General features: G+C 54.0%; 2 protein-coding genes across 2 annotated transcripts; both read right to left on the bottom strand.

Annotated features, from left to right (window-relative positions):
* Positions 1-18,124: 18,124 nt before the first annotated feature.
* Positions 18,125-20,566, bottom strand: EsH8_XIII_000039 (uncharacterized protein; the record flags this gene model as incomplete). Its single annotated transcript, XM_083273750.1, has 1 exon — positions 18,125-20,566. One exon carries the CDS (start codon positions 20,564-20,566, stop codon positions 18,125-18,127), a length of 2,442 nt encoding a protein of 813 aa, XP_083120513.1.
* Positions 20,567-21,721: 1,155 nt separating this feature from the next.
* Positions 21,722-22,879, bottom strand: EsH8_XIII_000038 (uncharacterized protein; the record flags this gene model as incomplete). The annotated part of the gene is made up of 2 exons (XM_083273749.1): positions 21,722-22,184; positions 22,287-22,879. 2 exons carry the CDS (start codon positions 22,877-22,879, stop codon positions 21,722-21,724), a joined length of 1,056 nt encoding a protein of 351 aa, XP_083120512.1.
* Between the last annotated feature and the right edge of the window lie 2,188 nt (positions 22,880-25,067).

Raw genomic sequence — 25,067 nt, 5'->3', positions numbered from 1 at the left:
CGTCAGCAGGACGTAGCAGCGTCGGGTGATGCAAGGGAAATGCACACCCGCGGGGGGACATCCGCCGGGGGGGGACACGACTCTCCAAATGCCGTGCCCCTGTACACGATCAGTTGTCCCTCCACGGCAGTGCTAGAGCTGGAGAATATCGTCTGCGCCGGGGCCTCGACGTGTCCTACGGCAACCAACGCAGACATCCTTGTAACTCTTGCCATGCCGACCAACCTTAACCAAGATCCCGAGACGGACTGGCATTTATGTGACGTATCATCTTCCACGGGACATGGCGGGCCAGCTGGGCAGCCTTGGCATTGAAGAGCCAGCCTCGCAAAAGTCGGTCCGTCGGCCTGGTAGCAAATACTTGGTGTTTCCTTCAGCGCTGTGCCGAACCAGTCTCGATGGATCTGAGGCGTCGACATTTGGAGGTATGGAAGTTGACATGTTCTACTACTGCCTTGCAAATAGCTGGCGAACGTTTAGCCTTCTGGGGTTTTCGACGGAAGCATCCTTTCCAGCGTGGCGGGTTGATCAGCTCGACTGTGCTAGAACATCAAGGGGTGTTTTGGTGAATATCAAACCAATTAGAATAGTGGCTCTGAAGCCCTTGAGGATTTCAATATAGAGGGCGCGGAGACTGGGGGAATGGCGCGTTCCAGTTCAACAGCGAAACGAAGCCTGGTGTTGAATTGGAGTAGACAACAAAAGGTGTCACTTCAAGTCAAGGAGTCATCCGTGGGTTGAATCCATCTCGGTTCACCCTACACGGCAGAAACCACCCAACAGGAGGTGTGGCGGCAGCTTTCAGCACCTCTATTACCATCCGACAAACAACCACCGCTACCATCATAATCTTCGGCGCCAAGACACCACGACTGAACAATCTCGTGGGAGAAAACATGGCAGTCCCAAAGACGAACAGAGGAGTCTTGGTGAACTTTGTCGGCAGAGTCATGCGGCGGGCAACGGAACCTGGAGCTCACCGCCGCGAACATGGTGTGAGCACATGTATCCATAGACAGGTCAATCTGTATTTTTCTTACTCTTTATGCGTCCATGATCAAGCCACGGCTCCTTAAGTGTATTTTCTCTCCTAGCTGTCCTTCGCATGGCATATCCCTTCTCTGGCGTCCGCCAACCCAACCTAGTGGGCTCCCCAGGGGACTTCATCCTTCTTCTTCTTCTTCTTCTTTTTTCAATTCCGCTCTCGCATGCCCAGTTCCCCTTGCCCCTTCAGCCCCGTCTTATCTGTCTCCTTATCCTGTCTCCTCCGCCGGGGTTATGTAGTTTGGCCTCTGGTCATTGTAGTTTGGTCTCGTTCGGTGGTGCAGTGGTCTGCTCGAGGCCATCACTTCTGCTGCTGCTGCTGCTGCTGCTGCCCCCGGCAAGAGACGGCCGTGAGTGGAAAGCCAAGGCTGACGTGGTGCTGCGTTGAGAATCACCAATTTTGTGGGTGAAGGCTGCTGGGGCAGAGGGAAGGAATGTAGTTGTGTAGCTGCCATGCGATTCGTGTTGGCAGACGATAAGCGACACGCTTTATGGCTTTGTGTGAGCGAAAGGTTGGTGAGATTGTTGTATTGAGCGCAATCCCAACCGCGTGGAATTGCAGACGATGTCAAGCGGAGCGTGGCATGTCTGGTAGAGTGCTTCCGTGGCGGAAGGATGCGGAGAGGCGGTTGTTTGGAGGCCCTCATCGGAAAAAGAAAAGAGGCTTCTTGGCTGACGACTCTCAAAATCCAACCCCGAGCTGGTTGGTTGCTTCGCGATATCACACATCAGGCGCCCGAGAGCACAAACGGCCTCTACTTCTATGACTTCTGTTGCTAGGTGTCAAGAAACCCCAGGAGCGCTTCGGGGCTACTCCTTTGTTGCTGTTTTGTTTTTTGTTTTTTTTTCTTCTGCTTTGCAGGCAACGTCGCGCAGGCTCATCTTGAGTGAGGCTATGGGGTGGAATCTGGGAGAAACCTGCTGTAGTTAGCACCTGGTGATTCAAAAGTTCAAGATACGAGGCCAACCTGCGTTTTGGAAGATGTCCTTATTTGGAGTGGAACAGTCTTGCCAGGCGCGGTGTCTATGGCAGCCACTTCGTGCGATGCCGAATCATGGTGGCAGTTGATGGAGAGTAGGTCTGAAAAGGTATTGGTGGACTGGCGGTGGGCGACAGGAAGGAAGTCTATGAAGTTTTTGTCAGCACCAAAGGTCGTGGCCAAAAGGGAGAGAAACCTCGACCGTACATGCAGGAGGATCCCGAGAGCAACGACATGGCCAAGGGTGATTTAAACAGAGGCCTCGAGATCGCAGTCGAAGGAGCGCCGTGTGTGTGTGTGTGTGTGTGTGTGTGAATGAGGGGAGTGTGTGTGAGAGAGAGAGAGAGACAGAGAGAGAGAGAGAGAGAAAGTAAGAGGGAAAATGGAGAGGGAGAAAGAGGAGAGAGGGCGTTTCTGAAGTTGATGAGCCCTCGTCTCGAAATATATCGGCAGGCGGAGGCGGGTCCTTTGGATTCACCAAGATGGGCAGGTGGGGCGGGTGCTAAGCGAGCGAGGTGACAAATTCACCCCGTCACCTCAGAGGTCAGGTCCAGGAAAGAAGACCGCACGAGGCAAGTGAAAGTGTGAAGTGAGAAGTTGATGGTGAGGCAGGCGGCTGATACAAGGCGGTGTGATGCAACTGCGCGGTTGCCCGATTGCGAGGTCGTGCACGATTGCCGGAGTCATAGCCCCGCATTATATCGTTCCTGCCACTCTTCCTTATCTCATCTCACCACTCCGCCTGCATTGAATGGACGCATGCGCCTGTTACCTTCCGTACCTGGGCAAGGCGACTTAAGTCTCTCTTCAGCGCCTCGAAGGAGAGATGGAGATGGAACTAGCCAACCTCGTGGACGAACATGACTGAAGGTGGTGCTCGCTCGCTGTAATTTGCAGGGCTGCCGTTGAAATAAAGTGAGTACCTCGGTCCCAGATCCCTGTGCACGCCAGTCCCGCCCGCTTGACACTGGTTCGCGCCACAAATACACGTCCAGTCAGTCAATCCGTGGCCGTATCGCGCAGGCATCAGAATTGTGGTTCATCAGTTGTTGTGGTGGTTGCTCGTGGTGTCGTCCGACTGATGGGGACGCGCGGGAAATCAAAGATGGCCAGTTTGGCCACGTCTTCGGATAGTGCCGTGGGTCTGGGTTGTCCTCGAAGATTTTTGGATGGCCACGTCTGCTGCCTTGTCATGTAATGCGGTTGGTTCCTTAAGTCTGGAAGGAATGAGATTACACGGGTCTGGGTTGTATCAATCCAGGGAAATCGGGAGCCGGCAAAGAGTTTGTTGTTTAGTACGCCGCCATACCATCAAAGCATGTAGCATCATTAGGAATCAAATGGAAGCCACGCGCTCAACTGCAACTGCATCATGAATGGGAACGGGTCGTGATGCCGTACCCGATCCGGCCGGCCAGCCTCCCGCAGCCCCGCCGGATGGACCCATTTCTCCGGGGCCGACCAATCCGCCCTATAAATAAAATAGACCTTCGCCTCCGATTCATAGTTGAAAAGACAAGCCGTCTTGTTCAGACAATTCTGCAGCGTATGCGAGTAAACTCGGGCATGCGACATGAAGGTCAATCGGAAAAAAATAAAAGTAGGGAGAGTATAGTGATACAGCTAGGGCATGGGTTGGTTGATGCTGCCAAAGTATGTAGGGTGGATGATGAGCGATGAACGGACATCCACCCACTACTAACACTATGTAACACTAACACTTCCATGACCCACAACGGGGAAGAAAAAGATTTTCACGATCCACGCACCATCATAATGCTTTCCTCCCGTTCCCTCCTCAACGATCAAGGCAGATGTAACATCTGCCCGGCTAGCTCAATCGGTAGAGCGTGAGACTCTTAATCTCAAGGTTGTGGGTTCGACCCCCACGTCGGGCTCAATTCCCGTCAGCGATTGACACCAATCTCTTTCTTTTTGCTTTTTCTTATTTCTCTCTCCCCACTTCGAGAGCTTGAATTGAATGAGGGCGCGCGAAGACGTCAACGACGTTAGTATCAATGGACCGGACCGGAGCAAGAAGTAAGTACTGGGTACTTCGGTGTGGGTCTATTAATCCGTTCCGACCAGTTTTTCCTACGTGGAAAGCTGGCCGGAACAACCACCACCCAATAGGAGCCCCAGTCACGATAGGCCTTTTTGGTATACTCTACATCCCCAGGCAAGGCAAGACTTCCACTGGCGACAACCGCCCCGGGACCAGAACACCGGCGGGTCAGCGTTAGCAGGCCTGTCCACTAATTAAAGCAAGAAATCTGATGTTTTGCAGCAGGTCCGCGACGTGTGTTTGCTCGTCGGTTTTACTTCGCGCTCCAGCGGACGACGCCTACGGTCGGAGCGGAATGGTCATAATTGCTGGAAATCGTCTGTGTCCCCTGATACCGTACGGAAGAATCGGGGGCTACGGTAATATGCCTGGGCTTTGGACCCTTATATAGCCATGTAGTTCAGTAACTTGAGCAAGGACACTTACAAGGAACTCCGGCACACTGTAGCTCGCTGAGATGTTGAGGGCATTTGCCCATCTCTGCCACCCTAGGTCTCTTTGGTTCTGTTGTGTTTCGGCTGCTTTGTTGTTGTGGCTGCAGCCGCTGTGTTTTTCGTCGTCGTCTTTGTGCTTGTTACTAGTGTCAGCACTATCGAGCTTTTCGAGCTGAATGCTCGTTGTGATTAGCGCTAATTGAAGTTGTCTTAGATTGGCGTTGTACTCAGACGCGTTTGAGTCGCGGCTTGGAGCAGGCGGGTTGTATCCTCAAATATGTCCGTTTTACGCTTTGTGTCGTTCAGGATGACTTGTCGCCGGTTTGGCGCTGGTTTATCGGGCGAGAGATCCGCGTTGCAGGTCTCGCAAGGACAAACGACTGCGAACACTACGACAGGTTGGCAAGGGTGACTTGGAAGCTTAGAGGGCAGGAGATTGAAGGATTTCAATGCCCCTGCATCGTCTTCTACGGATTCAGAGGTCTTAGAACTGGTGATGTCCCCGCGTAAACTGGCAGGCAGCGCGGGAGATAGAAAGCCAGCAGCGGCCTGGTGGTGGGAGGCGAGCGCGTCGCGGAAACGGGGCGACGGCGTGAAAGTGAACGGCGGCCTTGTCTGCGAGATCACCGCCGGGATGTCGTTTGTATCCCGGGTCGCCTCATACTGTGGAAAGACAGGCGCCAACTTCCGCGCCTTGTTGACGACGGCATTGCGGGGTATATTTGAGAACCCGGGAAATGGGGAACGCAAGTTGGTGAGCTTGGAGATGGCAACAGTCTTTATGTGGCGCTGAAGTTCCTCTACGTTTTTTTGTTAGCCGGATAGCGGGGCTGGTCAATGTTACAGGAATGGAGCTGTTGGATGAGCGCCTCTTGGTGATAGTTGTCGACCAATGCGAAGCAGTTTAAGGGAAAGATCTAGTGGTCCTTAGCTGCCATTCCGTGCGGATGAGACCTGTGCAATAAAATGGCCGTGGCAGCAACGTAGAAACAGGCGCAGAAGTGGAAGAAAAGAAAAAATGATGTTTAGATACAGCAAGGATGACTAGCGAGAAGTACAAACGAAATGGTGATGGTTGAAGCTTCTGGATTGATTTATATTTCTTTAAGACAAGAGGCTGCAGGAGTGGTTTATACCGCCTCATTTAAATAGCAGCACAATAGATACGAGTGAGCAATGTAGATTAACTCACATCACTCTCTCCCCCCTCTCTCTGGGTGGATAAGACACCATAAACCTCAAATAGCGAGAACCTATGTAAAAACACTCCATACGTGAAGCATGCGATAGCGACGGGCTCTAGCCTCGCGCATAAGTTTCTGTCGCTGAACTGCATCCGCCCGGCTGCACCTTTAGCGAGCTGCTTTGCTCCCCCTACGGTAGAAAGTCGATAATATGGCGGCCCCTGAACAAGATCCTCATGAAGGCGTTCCTGGTTTAGGTTTGCTACGACCGCACGTCTATAAATCTGAGACCTCTCACGCGACAGATGAATTTCGATATCGACATCCTAACGGATGCCGAATGGGCCTCATCTCTAGAAAGGAGGCGGAGGGGCAAGATGGGAGCAATAAAGAGCTGGAGGTGGAAAGATGGGACGTAGAGGAGGAGAGGTTGACTGGCGATAGGAGGGGAAGTGAGCAACTTCCAGCATTAACACACACAACGCCGATAAAGCCCACCCTCCTCCACCAAAAAAAAGAGGCACCTGGAAACGATCCCGCTAACCTGATGACGAGTGGTATGGCGCATCATTTCAAACGTTGAGGCCGCTACAGCAGCCTCTGCTGTGGTCGCTCAATACATTACAGCCGCTATCCTCGGACTCTGCGAGGTTTTCAGCCCCTACAAAGCTAGTCAGATACGGGCTCTGGAGTCAACGTCGTTCTCTGCTGCCAGACCTTGTGGAACAAACACACACGAGAGGCTGCCGACGGAGGCATTCCCCTCCTTCTTATTCACTAGCACCAAGCATTCGGGTTATAGATGACCCTCCTTACGGCTCCGGACAACTCATAAAGGTTTTAAGCCTTTTGAGTGAAACGGGGAGACCGCCGACAGAACATCAAGATATACTAACACCTATCGAACTACGGACCCCGTCGCCTCCGTCTGCCTCACTCCTCATACTGCAATAAGCTGAAACACTGGCATATTTCCTCAGAGTCCTCAGAGAAAGAGTCCGTCGAGCAAGCTGGTGAAATGTCTCTCATGTTTCTGTTCTAGAACACTTGTCAGTTGACATGTATACCTTCACTAGTCAGACGTCTGCTTCAGCATCATGGAAATCATTCGCCCCAAGTGCGGCATATCAGTCGACAGCACCTAGAGGGGCGTAAGAAACAACGAGAAAGCCTCGCCAAAGGTCGATGAACTTCAGGAGGTCTTTCTGACATGCTGGGAAGCTGGGTTGGAGATACTCGTTGGGTCTCGGTGAGCTCCACAATGTTGCGCCGTCTTGGTTGATTCAGTTTGTTGGGTAGCATCTCGAGCTGTCCCTTCATCTCCTGGAAGGACAAACCGCCTCTTTCACAATAGGCTGACTGCACCCACCGGTTTTGACACGGGCCCGGTCTTGTTGGTCCTTAAATACGGCGGGCGGTTTCCTAGTGTTGACTAGGGAACAGAGAAAAAGACCGCATCGAGTGTGAGCAAGGCGCGGTGTGTGGCAAGCCAAGCAGCCTACTAGTTTGGTGGTTATGTTCAATTCGGTATCTGCCGCCCCTTTGGCCTATACGGAGTAACTGTCTCTGCGATTTAGTTATTTGAGAATGATCAGCCTTAGTTGGCAATCAGTTTGTTCAGCAGTACGTTTGTGAAAAGATCCTCGTTTATCGGGGGTTTCCTTGCGGCCCTTCTGGCGAATCTGTGTTTTTATTGTCCTCGAGGGTTTGTACGTTGTCTCCTAAAACGTTCAGGAAAGCGAGGGTATTGTCAAGTTGTGACAACATTCCAGCGATCGATTGATGGATGCATGGGGCGAGCCGTGGCGGTGGCGGAGCTCCAGTAGATTCGCCGTCGGGACGAGCTAGATGCCTTCACGGCTCTTCTGAGGCGCTCGAGTTCATCTTAGGGACGAGAAATAAATAAATAACGGCAAAAAACCCTACCTGGATGCTGCCTTCTGGGTTGACGTGTAGAAAAATGGAGGAGATGAGAAGAAGCCTGGGACACCACGGTGTGGTAACTCCGCTTGCAAGAAAGAATAAGTTAACAAACCAGTAGGCAGATGCAACTTCGTGCGGTTTTTCGGACAGAAGGGAGCAGAAAGTAGCATCTATTATCGCTCAGCTCTCATCCTTTTGCCTAACTTCATTTTTAATAAGTCGGGACGGGATGCGGCGTCAATCCGTGAATCACTTTACTTTGCACAATCAATCCACTCACAAGCACAAGTCATCAAGCAGAGTGCTTCTGTTTAATGGAAGGGTGGCCGAGTTGGTTATGGCGCCAGGTTAAGGTCAGCTTAACATCTGTTTCCTGGTGGGGCAACCCGCGCGAGTTCGAGTCTCGTCCCTTTCATTACATACATTTTGCCGCTTCTAGCAACTATGAATACATGCAGTTAGTTGATTTCTTTTTGGACGCAGTCTCTCTCAGTGATCTATCTCACCTTCTCACTCGCCCAATTAGTAGACAGACAGCGGTCCAGGATGCAACACCGTAAACCACCCAACTATGTAATGCAACTACTCTGACTAGTTCGAAGCAACTAATTGCGTAGTAGTTAAGGTCTTTAATGAATCATTGTATACCTAGGGACTATTCTAGACAAGCAGCTTCGTTCTCGACACAGGTTGTTGGTGTGAACATGACATGCCTTAGTATTGTCGAGGCGCGCAGTCGTAGGAATAGCTTCATGCGGTGCTATGAGGTGCTGCCACCGTGTCTGAGACAAATGCAGTTGGCATGAACGGTGAGTGAGGAAGCCTGCATCATGATGCATATGAGGAAACGGGCATGATGTGCCGTCTGCCGTGCTGCGTCTCCTCATCCTCGTCCTGCGGAACCCCCTGTTCCAGCTCAGCCAGGAGAGAGAAATCGTCTCCAACTTAAGTCAACTCAACTCAACTCAACACCTCCCTCCTGGGCTGTCCTCGCCAAACAGACTGCATCAGACATGGGATTCAGTATCAGTCTGTTCGCCACCACCGACCCCATACCGCCCGTCGTCTGCCGCCAGCCAGGGTCATCATCGCCCGTTCTGGGCTTCGGCGGATCATGGTCCAATATCCACGTCCTTGATGCCCTGACCACATTGGCAAACAACATCCATCATTCACCACCTAGCTCTTCTCCTCCTCTTTCCAACCGACCTACCCCCACCTGGGCTTGGGCTTCTCGAAAGTGGACGTCTCCAGCTAACAAGACAAAAACAAAAACGCAAAGCTTGCTGTACGCCTGCTGCTGTCTTCAGGTCTCGTCTATTTCATCAGTCGAACTGGTTGCTTCTACAAGCAAGCAGGCAGGCAAGCAAGCACGCAATGTGCCTCTCCAACTCATCACAGGTGGGTGGGCCAACAGCCAGGATTCTCCATCTGCCTTTTCGGCCTTCGTGTCTTTGAGAGGCCATCGCGAGGCCACCATGTTGACTTAAAGGCCTGCTCGCTGACCGTTTGCCAACTCCCCGTCTCCAAGTTCACCGGTTCAAAGGAGCGCGAGCGAGCTGGGATTCCGTTTTGCGTATAAACCAAGGCAACTGTGTTGAGTTACCTTGCTCAGCGTGGCGTCACACCGGAATCTCTCCCAGTCGGCCGAAGCGATTTTACATTCCTTTCGGCCTTCCGCCGTGACTGCAATCTCGACCATGGACACTCCTTTGCTAGCGTTGTCGGCTCCCGTTTCGCTAGTCTCGTCTCCTCCTTGCTGAAACTGGCCAGCCGCAACGGTCTTATTGTGAATGAATCCTGGAGCGCCCCTTCATCGGCCTGGGGGCCCGCGGACTTCGCCCACTGGCTTCGCACCGCGTGCGGCATGACAAACCATTGGGAGCGGCCGCCGCACCAGTTTCCGCCATCCAACCCTACCACGGGATTATCACGCATGATGGACAGCTTGCAGCTCGTCGCACCCACCAGCAGCGATGGGGATTTGGACGAGATTCCCTCCGTGTCGACGCAAAGACGGTACGGTGTTTCCTTTTACATTCTCTGTCGCGCGCGCTTTTCTTATCAAATCACCGGGCCCCAGCTTATATGCCGCGTCAATCCAGGCTCGATCAGCACGACGTAGCCGCTCGTCCCTCGCTCCAACTCCCCCTCCGACCCCTTCTCGAACACTCTTTCGATCTCCCTACCCCAAGGGCACTGACGGACGGCCAGCCTCGTCCGTCACCACAAGCCCGGTCCCGAGCTACGGCCGCAATCGCGTCCGACTGGGTCAGCCCGGTAGGTGTCGACAGCCTGTACTTGGAAGACGTGACGCACAATCCGTGGGCCGAACAGGGCATGGAGGACGCGTTGCCGGGTCTCGACGCCGAGGAGCCAGAGCAGCTTCCTAAAGAGTCGGCATATGAGGAATGCTGCTCTGTTAACACATCAGTGGGGGGTGTGGAGGTGGATTGGCGAATGGCATGGGTAGCATCCGTCACGGAGGAGCATGATTGTATGATGTCGACTTTGAGTTAAGGCGATTGACGATCTAGGCAGACTTTCTCCCCTTCCGATACGGCCGGCGCCAGGCACGATATAGTGGAGTCCCGCTGGAGGAAAGCAAGAGGACTTCAAAGTTGGACAGGGATCTGCTGAAAGTGTCAATCACACAATCGCGTATCTTGTCTAAGCGTATTTTGGCACGTCTTTCTTCACCAGGTACCATTGAAGGTGGCCGGGGATATGGTGAGATGCCTCTGGAAGAGTCGCGCTGCACAGGGAAACCCACCAAAACACTCCCAAAGCTAAGCATAAGTTCCTGCTCAGGACCACGCCCAGGAATCGCTGAGGAACTGGTGCTTATTAGCTCAGAAGCACGACACACCCAGTATCGAGCTAGAAGCTCAAAATCAGGGTTCGAAACAGGACCTTGGCATTTCGAGTTTTTTCTTGCGGAGGCTGACATCGCTAGTAAAAAAAAACCTCGGGGTTAGGAGTTGGTCAGCTAGTGGATAATACATAGTTTTCTAATGAACTTGTCATCGCCACATCCTGTTTTGTGTTAATTTTAACCTTTTTCCTGATCCTCATGACCAGATGATGTCTTTCCTGCTCTGAACATCATCTTGGTGGTGGCAGCCTTTTGAAATGGATGTTTACGGGGTTTTTGTCACTGTAACTACTTTGTCCCCCCCAACATCCCTTGCCGTCATGCCACTTGTAGCCAAACTCGGATAAAGCCTAGTGCTATTATCGCGGAAAAGTCCTTCGAAAATCCCAATCCGTAGCAGCATCACACCACACATCTGCGACCTGACGTCTACGGCTCCCGTAGGTGTGGCGCCCTTGAACTTTCACAACATCCTTGACTAGGTATCCTATCCTAAACGACACACATCTCTTGTCCAAGCGACCCGAGTAAGCGGGAATCTCGAACAAGGCAGAGTGGTGCTCAGCATGTGACAGCGACGGCTTGTCTTCTCTCGTCCTGAGCCGCCTAAGACGGTCTCACAGAGCGAGGCACCACTGGAGCTTCATTTACCAGCAACGCGCAGTGACATTTCACCGAAAAGCACCCCCATCACCTCTCTCCAGTGCTGCCAAGCCCACCCACGTTGATGCTTCGCCCTCATTCTCGTTGCCATTCATTCGCGCCAGCATTTTCTCTCGTCGGGATCAAACTTTCCCAGCCCATTGTCCTGCGGCGACCGCCTCCGAAATCGCCGTCTGGGAATCCTCCTCCCTAGGGTTTAGGTCGTCGATTGTTCTCAACTATCCTCGTCTCCCTTGTCCTCATCTCCTGTCCCCGTCACCCTCCTCGACCCCTCTCTCCTCGTTGTACTCATCGTCCCTCCCGTCTTTTCTTCCAGGCTGATCCACGTCGAAAGGTTGTTATTCGGCATCAGCCCATGCCACAGGAGGCCATCTTGCATCGTCGGCATCGCTGCCCAGTCTCGGTCGCTGTACGAAACTCCCACAATAATATCGAAGCGGCAGTAAGCAAGGATACGCATCACGTACACAATGCCACCCCTCACCACCCTGAGGACTCTCGCCGAAGAGGGTCATGGCCCAGTTCTGCAAGAGATTCGAACCTCGGCACCACTGCCGTTGCGGAAGTCCTTCCATCGGTTTGTACAAGCTTAACATCTCAAAATATTCCCACGGCCACACTTCCTGCGGCATTTCTTCTCGGCTTCCACCACATCTCGCATCCACACTGGCTCCCTTCTCACATCGCCGTCGACGCACACCCTTGACAAAAGCAGGACGCCGCTTTTCAGCAGGTCAGAAGACGCCGTGTGCCCCAAGTCGAAGAAGCAGAGTTCGTTACTCCCTCAACACCCCGACCGAGCCTGGGTAACTCGCATCATCATGTGAAACACAAGAGCATCATTCAAATCACTGCTCAACACTCTGGGGTCACGTACATGGATGCTGCGAAATACCATGCCCGGCTGGTGATTTATTTTTCCCTTGGCCCTCGTACCCTCCTTCCTCCTCTTCTGGTCACTAACGCCCGTTCCATCTCCAGCACCCCGAAAAATAAATCATTTTTCTCTTTGCAGCCGTCATCCAACGTCGCAACGTCACACCTCCGTCAGAAACGCAAACACATTATACCGCTGCAAGTTTGTTGACTGTTGTTGGTTACTGGATTGAAACCTTGCGACTTGGCCCGCCAGTGGAAGCTGGCTTCGCCGCGAGCGAGCTCGAGTACTGAAGCTTCTGGTGCTCACGAAGGCCGTCATCGTCTGATTCTCAGCTTGTTAGGTCGGATATCAACGACTTGATATATTTCTCTGTACATCTTCTTCGTTATGCATTCCACTGATTTTCGTCTTCGCACCGGAAAAGCCGCGACCGAGACTGTTCGTGTTTTCATGGCTGCAGTGCTGCGAGTCCTACCGGGCGGCTTTGGGCCGGGTGGGATCGGTGTCAACGAGCCGAGTGAGCAGAGACTGACAGATGGCGGCACGGGCTACGGCGCCCCATCCGGGCGGCCGAGATTTCGGGAAATCGGACAGGACGAAGAGCAGGACCTGTATGTGCGCTGAAGGGAGGGCGCCGAAATCGCACCGACAAGGCAGGCGAGCTTTTGCACCGCAGAACTTGCACCGCAGAACGTGCACGGAGTCCTAGACTTGATCCGGTGGCGGATGGATGGCCAGATGCGAGAAGGACCACAAGGGAGGATGTGTTTAGGAGGACCAGCCCTGCCAGGCCAAGCCATGGAGGCGCATGAGGGAACTGGGGAAAGCTGGCACCGGACACGGGTCTTTGATCCCCGTTGCATCGGTCAAGCCTTTTTTCCATTGTTTCCCCTTCTTCTTTTTCTTGTCCGTCTTACTCAGGGCCATGTGGTTTTGTCTTATATTCGTTGAATATACAATCGGACGACGCCTCATCACCGTCAATAACTACAATGCTGCCGAACTCGACATATTGTATTGCTTTCTATACAGCCTCATGATAAGCCGGGATGCATTTCTAACACACGATTCTTAGAGGGTAGCGCTACTTACTCGCCTTTTAAGTACTATAACCACCTTCCTTTTTAAACTATCTTCCGACCTAACAATAACATCTTTTAACCACCTCTTCCGACCTCCCTTCCGACCTCCCTTCCAACCACCCCTTCCGACCACGTCTTCCGACCTTTAAGCGGGCGAAGTTGGCAAAAAAGACGAGATCTCGGGTGTCTTTCTCCCTTCACACCGAGGCACGGACTTTGCGGCGCTGGGCGCGTTGCATCGTTGGAGCAGCTAAGAGCTGTGACAAAAACAGATTTGCTGAGGAATTTCGAACAAAAACAATATATCTGAAGCCCACTCTCGACCAGCATATTTGTTATATATAAAAATTTCCGGTCACTCTCTTGAGTGAGTGGGTGGGTGAGCGACTTAGCGACCGAGTGGGCAAGTTGGGTTTGGTATTGCGATCCAAGGTAGGAAAGAAAATGGCTATCTTTGGTAGTCAGAACATCGAAAAGAACGAGCTAAACGAGACGAACGAGATTCCACAAGACGATCTCCTCCACAACATCGCATCTGTTAATGCCCGCAGCGGCGAATGATCGAGTCTGCAGCGCCCTTTCTGCCGACCATCGGCCTTGGTCCTCATCATTGCGGACTTCTTCAGTCCTCCAAGATTTGCAACAACTCACAGAAATGCCCTGCCGTAAACTCTCAGGTGCCTAGCGCAAGAGGCACACCAAATCCTTCTGTGAGTCAAACGCGCGTTGCGGCCACCGTTTGTACCACGATGCGAGGCTGCCACGACCCAGCCGCCGTCTATGATGAAGCATGCGCTTATTTTCCTTCCGCATTGTAGGTATGTCGTTCAAGACAATGCGACTCGCAATGTCTGCGATTCTCTACAGCAAACACTCGTAAGCGAGAACCTTGCTCAGCACGTTCCAATCACATCGACTGACCAACGTCAACTGATTGCCCTTCTGACCTTCCTCGCCATGGTGGGAGCACTATCCCCAGCTTGTTCGCTCTAGCTGAGAAACCTCGCCTAGCGTTGAAGCGGACGGGCGACGAAGATGATACACAAGAATTGAGCCATGGTATCAGTCTTCCGAGCAGGGCGTCTCTTACTAACCAGGCCCGGACTAAGCAGCCCCTACGAACCCGTTCGGAGGTTCTAGCTCTACATATCAAGCAGACGGAGGCCCCAAAACTTCGGCGGTGTTGGTGGCGGTGGTGGTGGTTTATCTTTTTCCCCACAAGTCACTATATACGCGGCTTCGCAGGACACAACCACGAGAGTACGTAAACAGCTCACTTCTGACGCCATGCCCAATAACACTGCCATGTTCCGAGGGCAAGGTAAGCATCGCCAGACACCGATATCATTCCAGACTCATGCTCCGTTAATATCGATAACTCTGATAGCCTCACGCAGCGAGACGCAGCAAGCCTATCGAAGCCAGGCACCATTGCCTATACCCCTTCCTATCAAGTTGACGGCAGGCACTGGAACCCTAGGCATTTTCAAAGCGGGCTGAGCGTCTATGGATACATGATTCTTCGACTCAGCCCGAACAAGAAACGCCTCTACTGTGTCTGTCGCAACCTCTTCGCCTGGCGCTCCCGCCACACAAAATTCGCCGTCTCGTTCAAGCGATTGGTAAATTATCTCTGGTGCCACGCACTCGACTACGTACTGACCCGTCTTGTGTAGCCTGGCGCTCTGCATCAGAACCTGACCCCGCTGCGGCGTTTACAACGTGTTTGCCTTGCGGGCCCTGCTCGAGTCTCGCAGGCTCGCGGTAGTGCCAATCAATTCCTAGCGGGCACGAGAAAAACTTCTTTTAGTCGCTTCAAACTTAGGCGATGCCAGCACTCTGCCAATCGATACGAAGCCTGCCATCAAAATCCTCCAGAAAAATCACGCAAACACCTGCTAAAGGGCGGGCGCAGACTCACAAGTCCAACTGCCGGTCCACTTTCCTGTCATCACAGCATGCCACATCGTCTCCCGATTTTGCACGACACGATCCCTTGGCTCCGGCAGACGCGGCGCCAACCCAGCGTCTTCTAACTGATCCTGCCCCTACATCTTCGCCTGTCGAGGCACCAGATGGCCGCACCGCATCCGGAAGGCCCTCTCGCCTCGGTTCGTCGACTCAGCTCGGACAGCGTCCTCATCCGCCTCCACTAGATCCTGCGCGGCTGCCAACCGACACAACAGCAGCTCGACAGCCTGCGAGCCTACGAAGCGGGCTGGTGTGGCGGGGGTCGAAGAGCGAATGCGGCGATTCATGAAAACACAAGTGTCCCGCCAGGTGGAGACAGGGCATCCGTATGCTCAATCTGCCGGTGCTCGTGAGGGACTGGATCATTCGAGACCCGGCCGCTGGACAACTCCCGGGGTTCCGAGCTCCGCTGTTATGCGCTGAAGGCGCCAGTCGCAGCGGCCCCAACAGCTTCGAGAGCGTCTCCAGACAGACACTGACGATACCGAGGACGAACATAGGACCATCCTCTCGGAAATTTAAGGCGTCACGCATGAAGATTAGAGAAGCCGAGGTATTTTCTACTTGTAACGTTGGTAGCTGCAAAAGACGGAGTCGGAGCCGGCCTGGACGTTTGCCAAGCTGCCGGAGATTGTTGATAGTTGTCAGGTTACGGCAGGTGCTGATAACGGGGGATCTTTAGTATACGGTATATTACGTAAATTCGTTGTCTGTATCGTTAGTCCCAGAACTGGAAGCTTTGTTGGTCGCACCACGTCTTCAGCACAGCGGTTCCTCATGATAATGTAGCTGCGTCCTTGCCGCGGTGCATGTCCGTCCTGTCTGTCCCACTCCCCTAGAAACCACCGCGCCGGTTTGGCCGGTGTACGTGAAACTGGTTGACAGTCGTACTCCGGGGTAGACCCCTCAGTGCCCCAACTGGGCTCTCAATCGCTTGCCTTGTGCAGCACGCCGTCTCATGTGCCAAGATAACAATAATTTGACGGAAACATTCGACATTCGACAGTCGGGGCGAATTTAACCCATAATAATCTTGCGCATTCGGGGGCATTTGGAGCCAGACCTCATACCCAGCATGTAACCAGTCTCGTCAAGAACCAAGCAAGTGACCCTCTGAGCGGAAGAGCAATCAGGAGATGAAAAGTCCGTTAAAAGAGGCGCGAACAGCCAGCATGTGTGTCACGAACGAACTTCGTTAGGATGAGAACAATGGAAATGATCTGGACAGGACAAGTCAGAAGGGGGCTCGGCAAGAAGTGCAGTAGGGGCGGCCGGGGCTGAAAATCCAGGCGCTGCCAAAGCTGAGGAGATGCCATTGAGCTGGGTGAAACATCAGCATGGAAATTGGGAGGGAAATCGAACTGGGCCATGAGGTTTATTGCATGGGAGGCGGCTGCGTCATGTCACTCGAGGCTCAAAGGGACAGAGAGGTTGCGCTTTTCGCACTAAGAATTATCACCTTTCTCTCATCTTCCACCTTTTTTCTTTTTAGTGCAAAGAGAGTGTGGATATTTATTTGCATTGGCACTCGGTGGCCAATAATATGAACTGGATGACATGCCAGTGTACGGGACGCCGAGCTCTGTGTGGATGGACATGACCAGAGCATAATGAGTGCAGGCGGCCCTGGCGGAGGTGCGCATGGGTTCAGGACCAAAAACCGTGCGCCGGCCGCCTGGGTGCGCTGACATAATCGGAGCATGCTGCAGGCGTTGTAGTGGAGGTGCTCATGGTTTCAGGGCCGAAAACCGTGCGCACCTCCCCTATAATTTCCAAGCCCCCGACTCCCGCCCACCTCGCGTCTGGCTCGGCCCGGACCCCCCTCAGAGTCGGTCGCATCATTCCCTAGATGCTTGTAAATCCAGTTAGAACGGCGCTGGATTGTGTGTTGATTGCGAGCCAGCACAAATAACTGACACCACCGACGCTGATGTCGTGTGAGGCCCCGAGGAGAATCCCACCGACACTAGCGCCACCGGGCGCCGGCCGCTAAAATCCACTTGCCATCGCCGTTGAGAAATGCGGGGCTGCCGTCTGCTCGTTGTGCTGCACCACGACTTTTGAGGTGCGTTTGCCAGCATCAACATCAACACCTGCACAACACCACCGCACACTCATACATACGAGCCCATCTCAAAGCCATCGCGCTGTAGACTTCCCCCATCCGCCAAGCTCGGCTGTTATAATCCCACGGCACAGCCGTGACAAGCCAATCCTTCCACCATGCGGCCGCACGCGAACCCCCAAAATGTGATGATCGTCACGGCAAGTTATTGGCCCACTGAACCACAACAGGCCAAGAAGGGATTCCTTGGCTAATTTGAAATCGTGGGAAGAGTACAGTTGTCAAAACAAAACCCCGTCTTGTGAGGACTGATCGCGAGGGATTTGAGGGTTTTCCTCCTGAACCCTCACCTCCCAACCGGCGCCCCGCTCCTTATCCCAACTCCCCTCACCTCGCCGCACCGCCTTGAGTAAAGTTGAAGAAGGCGGCAGGACCAACAAATGCACGCATCATGATGGCCGCACAAGTTCTGTCGTGCATTCCCCTGTTCGCCCGACCACAACTACAGACAACTGAGCGGCGCATGCCCCAACCGACCTTGGCAGATGGCCTTTATTATCTTTGCAAAAAGAAAAGCAAAAGGTTGAAAAGGAGAGAAAATATGCGTCATTAACCGTCTCTATTATGAGCCTATATGGATGCTATTGAAACAGGCCTGGCAGCTTTTGAGCAGAAGTTGAAACCCTACGGCGGGCTGGCTTAAGGCATCCCCCTGGGCACAGGTGCAGCTGCGGAAAACCGGTGCCAGACGGTCCAAACCCGATCGAGGTGTTTTTTCCTTCTGCAAGCTAAGGTATGCTCCATTCGACCATAAAACCACAAACATCTCGCCTGGCCAGCGAAATTTCATGATAAGCCATGACCACCATACCCTGCACTCGTCGTATAATCATGGAGAAGATATTGAAGATGCCTGGTTTGAGACACGTCTTCCATCGACACACCGAACACCGGAAAGTTAGGTTCGGCAAACACCCAAGGACTCTTCAAGACGCTGAAGTTCGTCCAAAACAACCGTAATCTGCTTCAAGGTTTTTTGTGCCTTGGCAAGATCGCTCGTAATTCTTGGCATAGACTTGGCCGTGGAGGTGGCGCCGTGAGGTGTGTCGGGCCCAAGAGCGCCAACCCGCTTCACGAGCATCATTTCGGCCTCAGTTTCTTCCACATGCGCTTCAGTAGCCTTGCTGATTTGTCTAGCTATCGAAGCTGCCGTCCGAACTGATGTCAGAATGTTTCTGGCATCAGCAGTCTGCCGCTCAAGATGGCGTAGCATCATTCCTTCGGCCTTGCGGTGCCACTCGGCTATTTCTTTTGTTGACTCGGCAAACAACCGGAACTGCTCTGCACGATCAGAGGGCTTCTCGGGAGGCGGGTCTATAGGCCTTTGGCGTGGCGGTGTAGGCACGGGGATCTCTTGACAGTCGGGAATCAACGACTGCCAGTCATCAACAGCAACGCCGAGTAATGATGCCATGATGCGTCTCCAAAGGCCGACATGCAGCTTTGCTGGAAGAGGTTGGCCTGTGACGATGTGTAGACCAGATGCAAAGGCGAAGACTCCACAGTCGATGCCGTTCGTTTGAGAGGGGCTCGAACATGGGACCAGCACGCTGGCAGAGGAGGGGGTTTCTGGTAGGTAGCCTTGGAGAAAGGCGTCGACGTGATCTTGCGCCTCCTCGGCATTCGTTTCCGTGGGAAGCGAGTCGTAATAGTAAACCGCAGTGGCTGCAACAGGCCCATGCTTGACGACTGCAATTGCCCAGTGGTTCCCAGACAATGACAAGAGCAACAGAGTGGTAGTGCTGTTTCCTCTTCCCCATACGCATTCCGCGGCGCGTCGTTTTGGCGGGGACTTGGTCACGGTCGAATCTATCAGCGCCACGCCCAGTGGCTTGATGTTGCAAACGTCACCGAGCGCGGCATTCAGCCAATCTCCCTGGACGAGAGTGTCGTGCTTGACCAGGTCCTCTTGGTCCTTGAGGGCGTTATCGAGTGACCGTTTCTTCTCGTTCTGCAGTGCCATGGTTGAGGCGTGCGAATCGTGGTGGAAAATCCCCTGCGCCTCGCCTCTCTTTGCTCTGTCCTTGGTGCTGTCCTGGTCTTTGGCGACTTTAAAGTAAAGGAAGCTTCCATGTGATTCGCCTGAAAAAGACGGATCTTCCTGGGTCGAGTGTTGTTTATCTTGCGAGGGAAGTCCAACCGGTGGTTCCAGGCTGCTGTGCTCAGGACTAGCTACTGCTGGGTTGCCGTCGCCGCCGCCGTCGTCGTCGTCGTCATCTAGCCGGGAGCCTTCTTCGCTCCACTGGTTGGCCGGCTTCTCACTTGGCTGGAGGTGGCTAGGATCGTCGGCAACAGATTCAGGGCCAGAGAAGTCGGATGGGTGGAGCTGAAAGGATGGTCCTGGACTGCTGTGCCAAACCACAGCGACTGGGTCGTCGTCGTTGTCTATTTGTGAGCCGTCGTCGTGCGATGGTTCAACCAACTGATCATTCGGCTGGCCTATGGAATCGTCGGCAACAGAGTTTGCGGCAGAAAACACGAGAAGAGATGGACCGATTACGCCCGCAGCGTCCGAGGTGTCGTTCTGGTCCCTCACCGACGGTTCGGGAGACGGAAGGCCGGATCGGTCGGCTGGTCGAGCTCTGGCAGCCTCGGGCGAGCTCAGGGGAAGAGTAGGCGAAGGTGCCGGGGATTGCGGGGTCGAGGCCGAGTTCACCGACGCGCCTCGGTCGACATCCACCACCTTTTCTTTCGTCGTGGCGTCTTCGTCTCGTTCAACTTGTTGTGCAAGCTCGGTGTTCTTACTCTTTGGGGGAGAGGCGGAGGTTGGAGAGGGGCGCCCAGTCGGATTGCAGGGCGGAACAGGGTCGTCGTCGCCGGGGATATCGCTCAGGATGAAACCGATGGCCTCCCTGTCTACCCCGGGCCGCTTGCTCTGGTTGATCCTAAAGCGGCGGACCCTTGCGTTCTCGCAGAGGATTGAGAGGGCGCGGCGGTGGTCGGTACACCGCGAAGCAAAGTCGCGGAGGGCGGCGAAGAACCCCTGGCCCTGGTGGGCGTGTTCGTAGGCGACAAAGAAGAGCACCTGGGACGGTGGGAGACCCCAGTACCGGGCGATCTTGTCGAGTTTCGGCTGGATTTGCTTCCGGTTCTTCTGTATGGAGAAGGCCGCGGGCGGGAGGTAGGCGAGCAAGCTTTGGACGAGGGCGCCGGGTAGATGGATGCGGACCTCGCAGGGGTCAGCGTGGAATGGAGGCTCGGCCAGGTTTCTCTCGAGCTCTGCGAAGAGAAGGGGGATGCGCTTGCCGTCGTTGATGATGCCGGCGATTGATGAGGAAAAAGACTGGATGCGAGCTTGGAGCTGCTCCTTTAGATGAGGCGGTATTTCCGGTAGCAACATACAGCAGTGTGCGGCCACGTCGCCACGAGGCGGTGGGGTGTTTGGAGACGGGTGTTAATGAAGCGATGCTGCAGTGGTGGTGGTTGGTTGTTGTTGACGCGGTGATGGGATGGGGAGATGAAGAGTGCACAAGAAGACAGATAGTGTATTGACTGTGGGACTGTGGTGGTATGGCGTTTGATGGAAGAAAAGAAGGGCGAGATGGAAACGGAGACGGGTGTGAGCTTCTTTCCGCACTTGAAGATTCATAACCGAGCTCGAGGAAGGAAGTCGCGAGAGCCCTACAAAGGAGATGAGATGCCTTGGATGAAGAAGGAAGTCGACGTCCAAGAGGTGGTGGGGCCGGTCGCCGTCGCGAGTGTGGGAGGTACCTGAGTGCAATGAGCCATGGGGGGGAAGTGGTCATGGTTTTCAGCGGCTGCCACCACTAATTTTCATGAGCACCTGTTCCTCAGCCCTGCGCCAGGGCCAGTGCGCCGAGCCTGATGTAGTCCGCCGGGTGGATGGCTTAGGCGAGCGGTCAAAAGGAGAAACAGAGTTGGCCCCCTCCCCCGGACCTCACCATTTCACAGTATAGTCCCAAAAAGAGAAATCAGGTTCCGACGTTTGAATTCTATATGTCTGTCAATCTCCCGCAGTAGTCAGTTGCGGTTCTCTTCAGCCTGTGCTCAAACATTCCCCAGCAGACCACAGCGGCAAACTCGGCTAACAGAACGAGCAAATGTCAGTCCATTCCGCTGACCCAAGGCCGTCTCACGGGGCGGATGACTATGGATGACGGGGTCGCATGCCTCTTGGTTCCATTATTGCCCCCATCGACGGAATATTGACATTGTGTCCTGTCACTCGATCCCGATGATGCGCTCTGGTCCGGGTTCTGCTAGATCCAGACCTCGATCTTTGGCTCAGATTGCCACGCACGTACCAACTTCATTTAAGAAAAAGAAACAACGGCGAAACAGCCATAGAACAGCCGGCACACGACAATTTGCATTGAGACCGTCGTCTCCCAAAACCCATATTCCATCCCATCCCATCCCATCCCTCGATTGCAGACCTAACGGGTCCATTATTTCCCCTTCTCTCGAGCAGAATCCGTGTCTCCGTGGTGCTGATGAGCCCTGGCATTGTACCTCGAAACGTCTTGCGATTCGCTCAATCGGTTCGCTTCGCTGTGTGTGCGCTCGCTCGATGCGTGACTCGCTTGGCAGGCTTCCCGAAAGCCGCTCGGTCGCTCGAGGGCCGCTTCTTGGCTATCGTCTTGGGCGTGGTTGTCTTGGGCGTGTTTATCTTGGGCGTGTTTATCTTGGGGGGTGGGCGGTCCCTGCCGCCAACGGCCAGGCGGACTGCGTTGCGGAGCAGGTCAACGATGGCGGTAAACGGGATGCGGATGGGGGCCCCTCGGTCGTCGAGGGCCTTCTTGGCCGGCCTGCCAAATGAAGCGCACAGAGGGTTAGCCAGTAATTTCTCGGATTCTTGGCCCTCTCGAGACTTGGGTACGAAGAAGACAAGATGGGGAGAAGAGAATACAACGAACCTGTAGCGCTTTAGGCGTCTCTCCTGAGACGGGGCATCGTCGCCAAAGTCGCTCGGGTAGAGACACAGGTGCGCGCCTTCCCTGTCCAGGGGTGTCCAATTCACGACATGTCGAACACTGCCGCCCTGTTCCACCTAGAGGCAGGCGTAGCACTGGTCGAGGTGTTGAAGGATGGCCTCGTACGCTTCGGGCGAGCCCGGGTCGTAGTAGATCTTGATGCCGATCGCGGCCTTTACATGATCAGACGCGGCAATGTATTTGGCGAACCTCTTGCTGATGTTTTCGAGGCTCTGCGAATAGCCAATCTCGATAACCAATCGCGGCCGCGAGTCTGAATCGTCAGACGCCCAGCCGCCGTCGGGGATGAACAGCCCCGCCTCGTCGTTTTCGCCGGCGATAGGCACTGCCTGGCTGCCCGTGTGCTGGAGATTTGGAAGCGCGCCTCTGGCCACGCTCTCGATGAGGCCGGGGACTCTCGTTACCAAGTTTGCGTGGATGGTGTTTTCGGGCATCTTCAGTCGGACTCGCCCGAGATCGGGGTGGTACTCGAATCGAAGTTTGAAAAACTCAATGCCATGGGAGGCGAGTGCCTTCTCGACCATGTCAAGGGCCCGAGGAGACTTCAGGTTGAAGTCAAAGACACTGCAGCCCGGGTCAAGGGCGATACCGCAGCTGCAGGGTCTCTCCGGGCTGTTGTGGTGACCGGAGAGGACGTGATTCGCGGCATTGACGATGCGCGTGAGGACAGGAACTGCATCGGACGCTTCGGCCTCCATCGTGGATCCCCAAGTGCTGACGAGGAGGTGCCGGAAATGCAAAGATTGAGTGAGCGAGCGGTGTGTTTGTGTTGACGGTGAACAATCCAGGCTTTGAGGACTACGCCGCGCCGCGTGTGTGAAAAGGCAAACGAACGGCCACGGCCACGAGTGCTTGGCTTTGAAAAGAAGGAGCGACAAACACGCCTTTTTCTTCTCCCTTTGCCACTCGAGTAAAAAGGGGACAGGAAGAAGAAGACAAAACGGAACCGAAAAAAAAGAAGAAAAAAACAAAGTGTGTTGCTGGGTGAAGTGTGTGGTGAAATTACCGAATTCAACGTGAGGATGAGGGAGGACCTTCCGGGAAGTGGAGACCGTGGTGGCGGTGCCGGCGCCGGCTCAAGCACGGAGTGGCTGGTGGTGGCTGTGGCAAAGCCAGGCCATGTACATGCTGACTCATCTCATCTCATCTTGTCGGGTTGTTACATCCCTAGATAACCCTCATCTTGACTTAGTGACATCACGGCACACTCTGGTATGGAGATTCTTCGAGTAAGAAGTAAAGGTATCGGAGATGATGGTCATGGATTTCTAGAGGTGCGCCGATGATGCGAGCAGCAATCATCCCAGATCGTGTGATAGCATGCAGCGGTCGGAATGACGCAGCTACCTACTCCTCGTATGCCACAACGTTGGCCCGGCCAGGTCTTACGTATCAAACTCCGCCAGCCTCAAGCTGTTTCTTGGTAGCGCGCAAATAAGAAAGAAGCTGACGAAATAAAGGGTTTAAAGGAAGAACAATGTGTTGATATGAACTCTTGAACGTTCCTGCAACCTTCAGGGTGAGTACAACATCAGAACCTCGCACCTCGCCTCGCTACACGTCCGGAGCGGCGCTCCTATAACAATCTTCCCACAGCCCTCTTCAGGAAGATGGTGGACAGGACCGAGACTACACTAATGAGGGATGTCAGCAACGGCGTTGATGCAAGATTTAATGCCGCCCCGCTGCGGAGGTTTCCTTTCAGTGAGACAGACACACTGTTGCCAGGAAACAGCCGTTAAACTTTCCAGCCCGCCTTCAAACCATTCACCCATCTGCCACTGTCTCACACCAAGTCCACGGCATTGAATCAAAGGTTAGATGGTTTCAGTCGGCGGTGCATATCACATCAATGTGGCGCTCAAATCGCTCAAGTGCATCGAAACCTGCACCCGCCGCGCAAACTACAACACGGACATGGCAAGGTATCCGGGCCCAAAGGGTGTGATGCCGTTTTCGCGCGACCGACTCGGCGCAACGGCGGCCAGTCACCCCCCACTACAGCGCTGTACCTAGTCCTTAGGGCTCTGCCACTACCTAGCTAACCTAGCCGGCCCAGCACCCAAGGCAGGGCAGCTGGGCACCTCGCGTCAACTGGTTCAGTCTTCATGAGTCAAATCCAACCAAGGCCCAGTTCTCATCATCATCAGCGCCCGTTAAGAAGCAGCACTCGATCGGGCATGGTTCCAACGGCTTCACCACAAAAGAACATTGGTCTTGCATGATATGTGCTAGGCCAGGCTTGTTGCTTGCTTGGGGACGCACGCTTGAAGTCGGTTCATGGCCCAGCGGTGGCGACGTTGGGGCATATCGACCGGCTAAGAGGCTGACCATTTTAATTGAAAAGACACGGAATTCGCCAATGGAATACAGACGACACTAGGCATGCGAAGGGTTGCGGTAAGACGTGCGTTTTCGTGCCGTCGATGGCAGCAAAAGAAATACAAGCGGTGACGCCGGAGATGGGGGGTCGTGCTTCGCTTGAATGACATAGCTGGCGGTGGATTGAATCACGGGCGACGACTTTGCGTGTAAGGCCAAGAAAGAGACGAGGAAATGATTGGAAGATATTTACTCGAGGTAGATGTTGCGGTTGAAGTTGAAGTTCAAACTGAAGTGCAAAAGAACGAACGAACGCATGCCAGCTGGATGACATGCCATTGTAGGATGAGTGTACGTACCAGGGAGACGAAGGTGAGCAGAGATTATGTCAGCCCATCCGGCGGGCAACCCACTTCTGGGTCACCCCCACCACCTATGGGCCGGCCCGAAATGCCTTACCGACACCCGCGCACGCTGACTGACTGGCCCGTGACTGAGAGCTCGAGACGGCGTGCCATGGTGTTTATAACAGCATCGTTAAGCAATCGGTCGGTGCTCGCTGTA

This window comes from Colletotrichum jinshuiense, chromosome 13, assembly GCF_051148585.1.
Source record: "Colletotrichum jinshuiense chromosome 13, complete sequence".
Classification (NCBI taxonomy): domain Eukaryota; kingdom Fungi; phylum Ascomycota; class Sordariomycetes; order Glomerellales; family Glomerellaceae; genus Colletotrichum; species Colletotrichum jinshuiense.
This window is presented reverse-complemented; position numbering and strand designations above follow the sequence as displayed.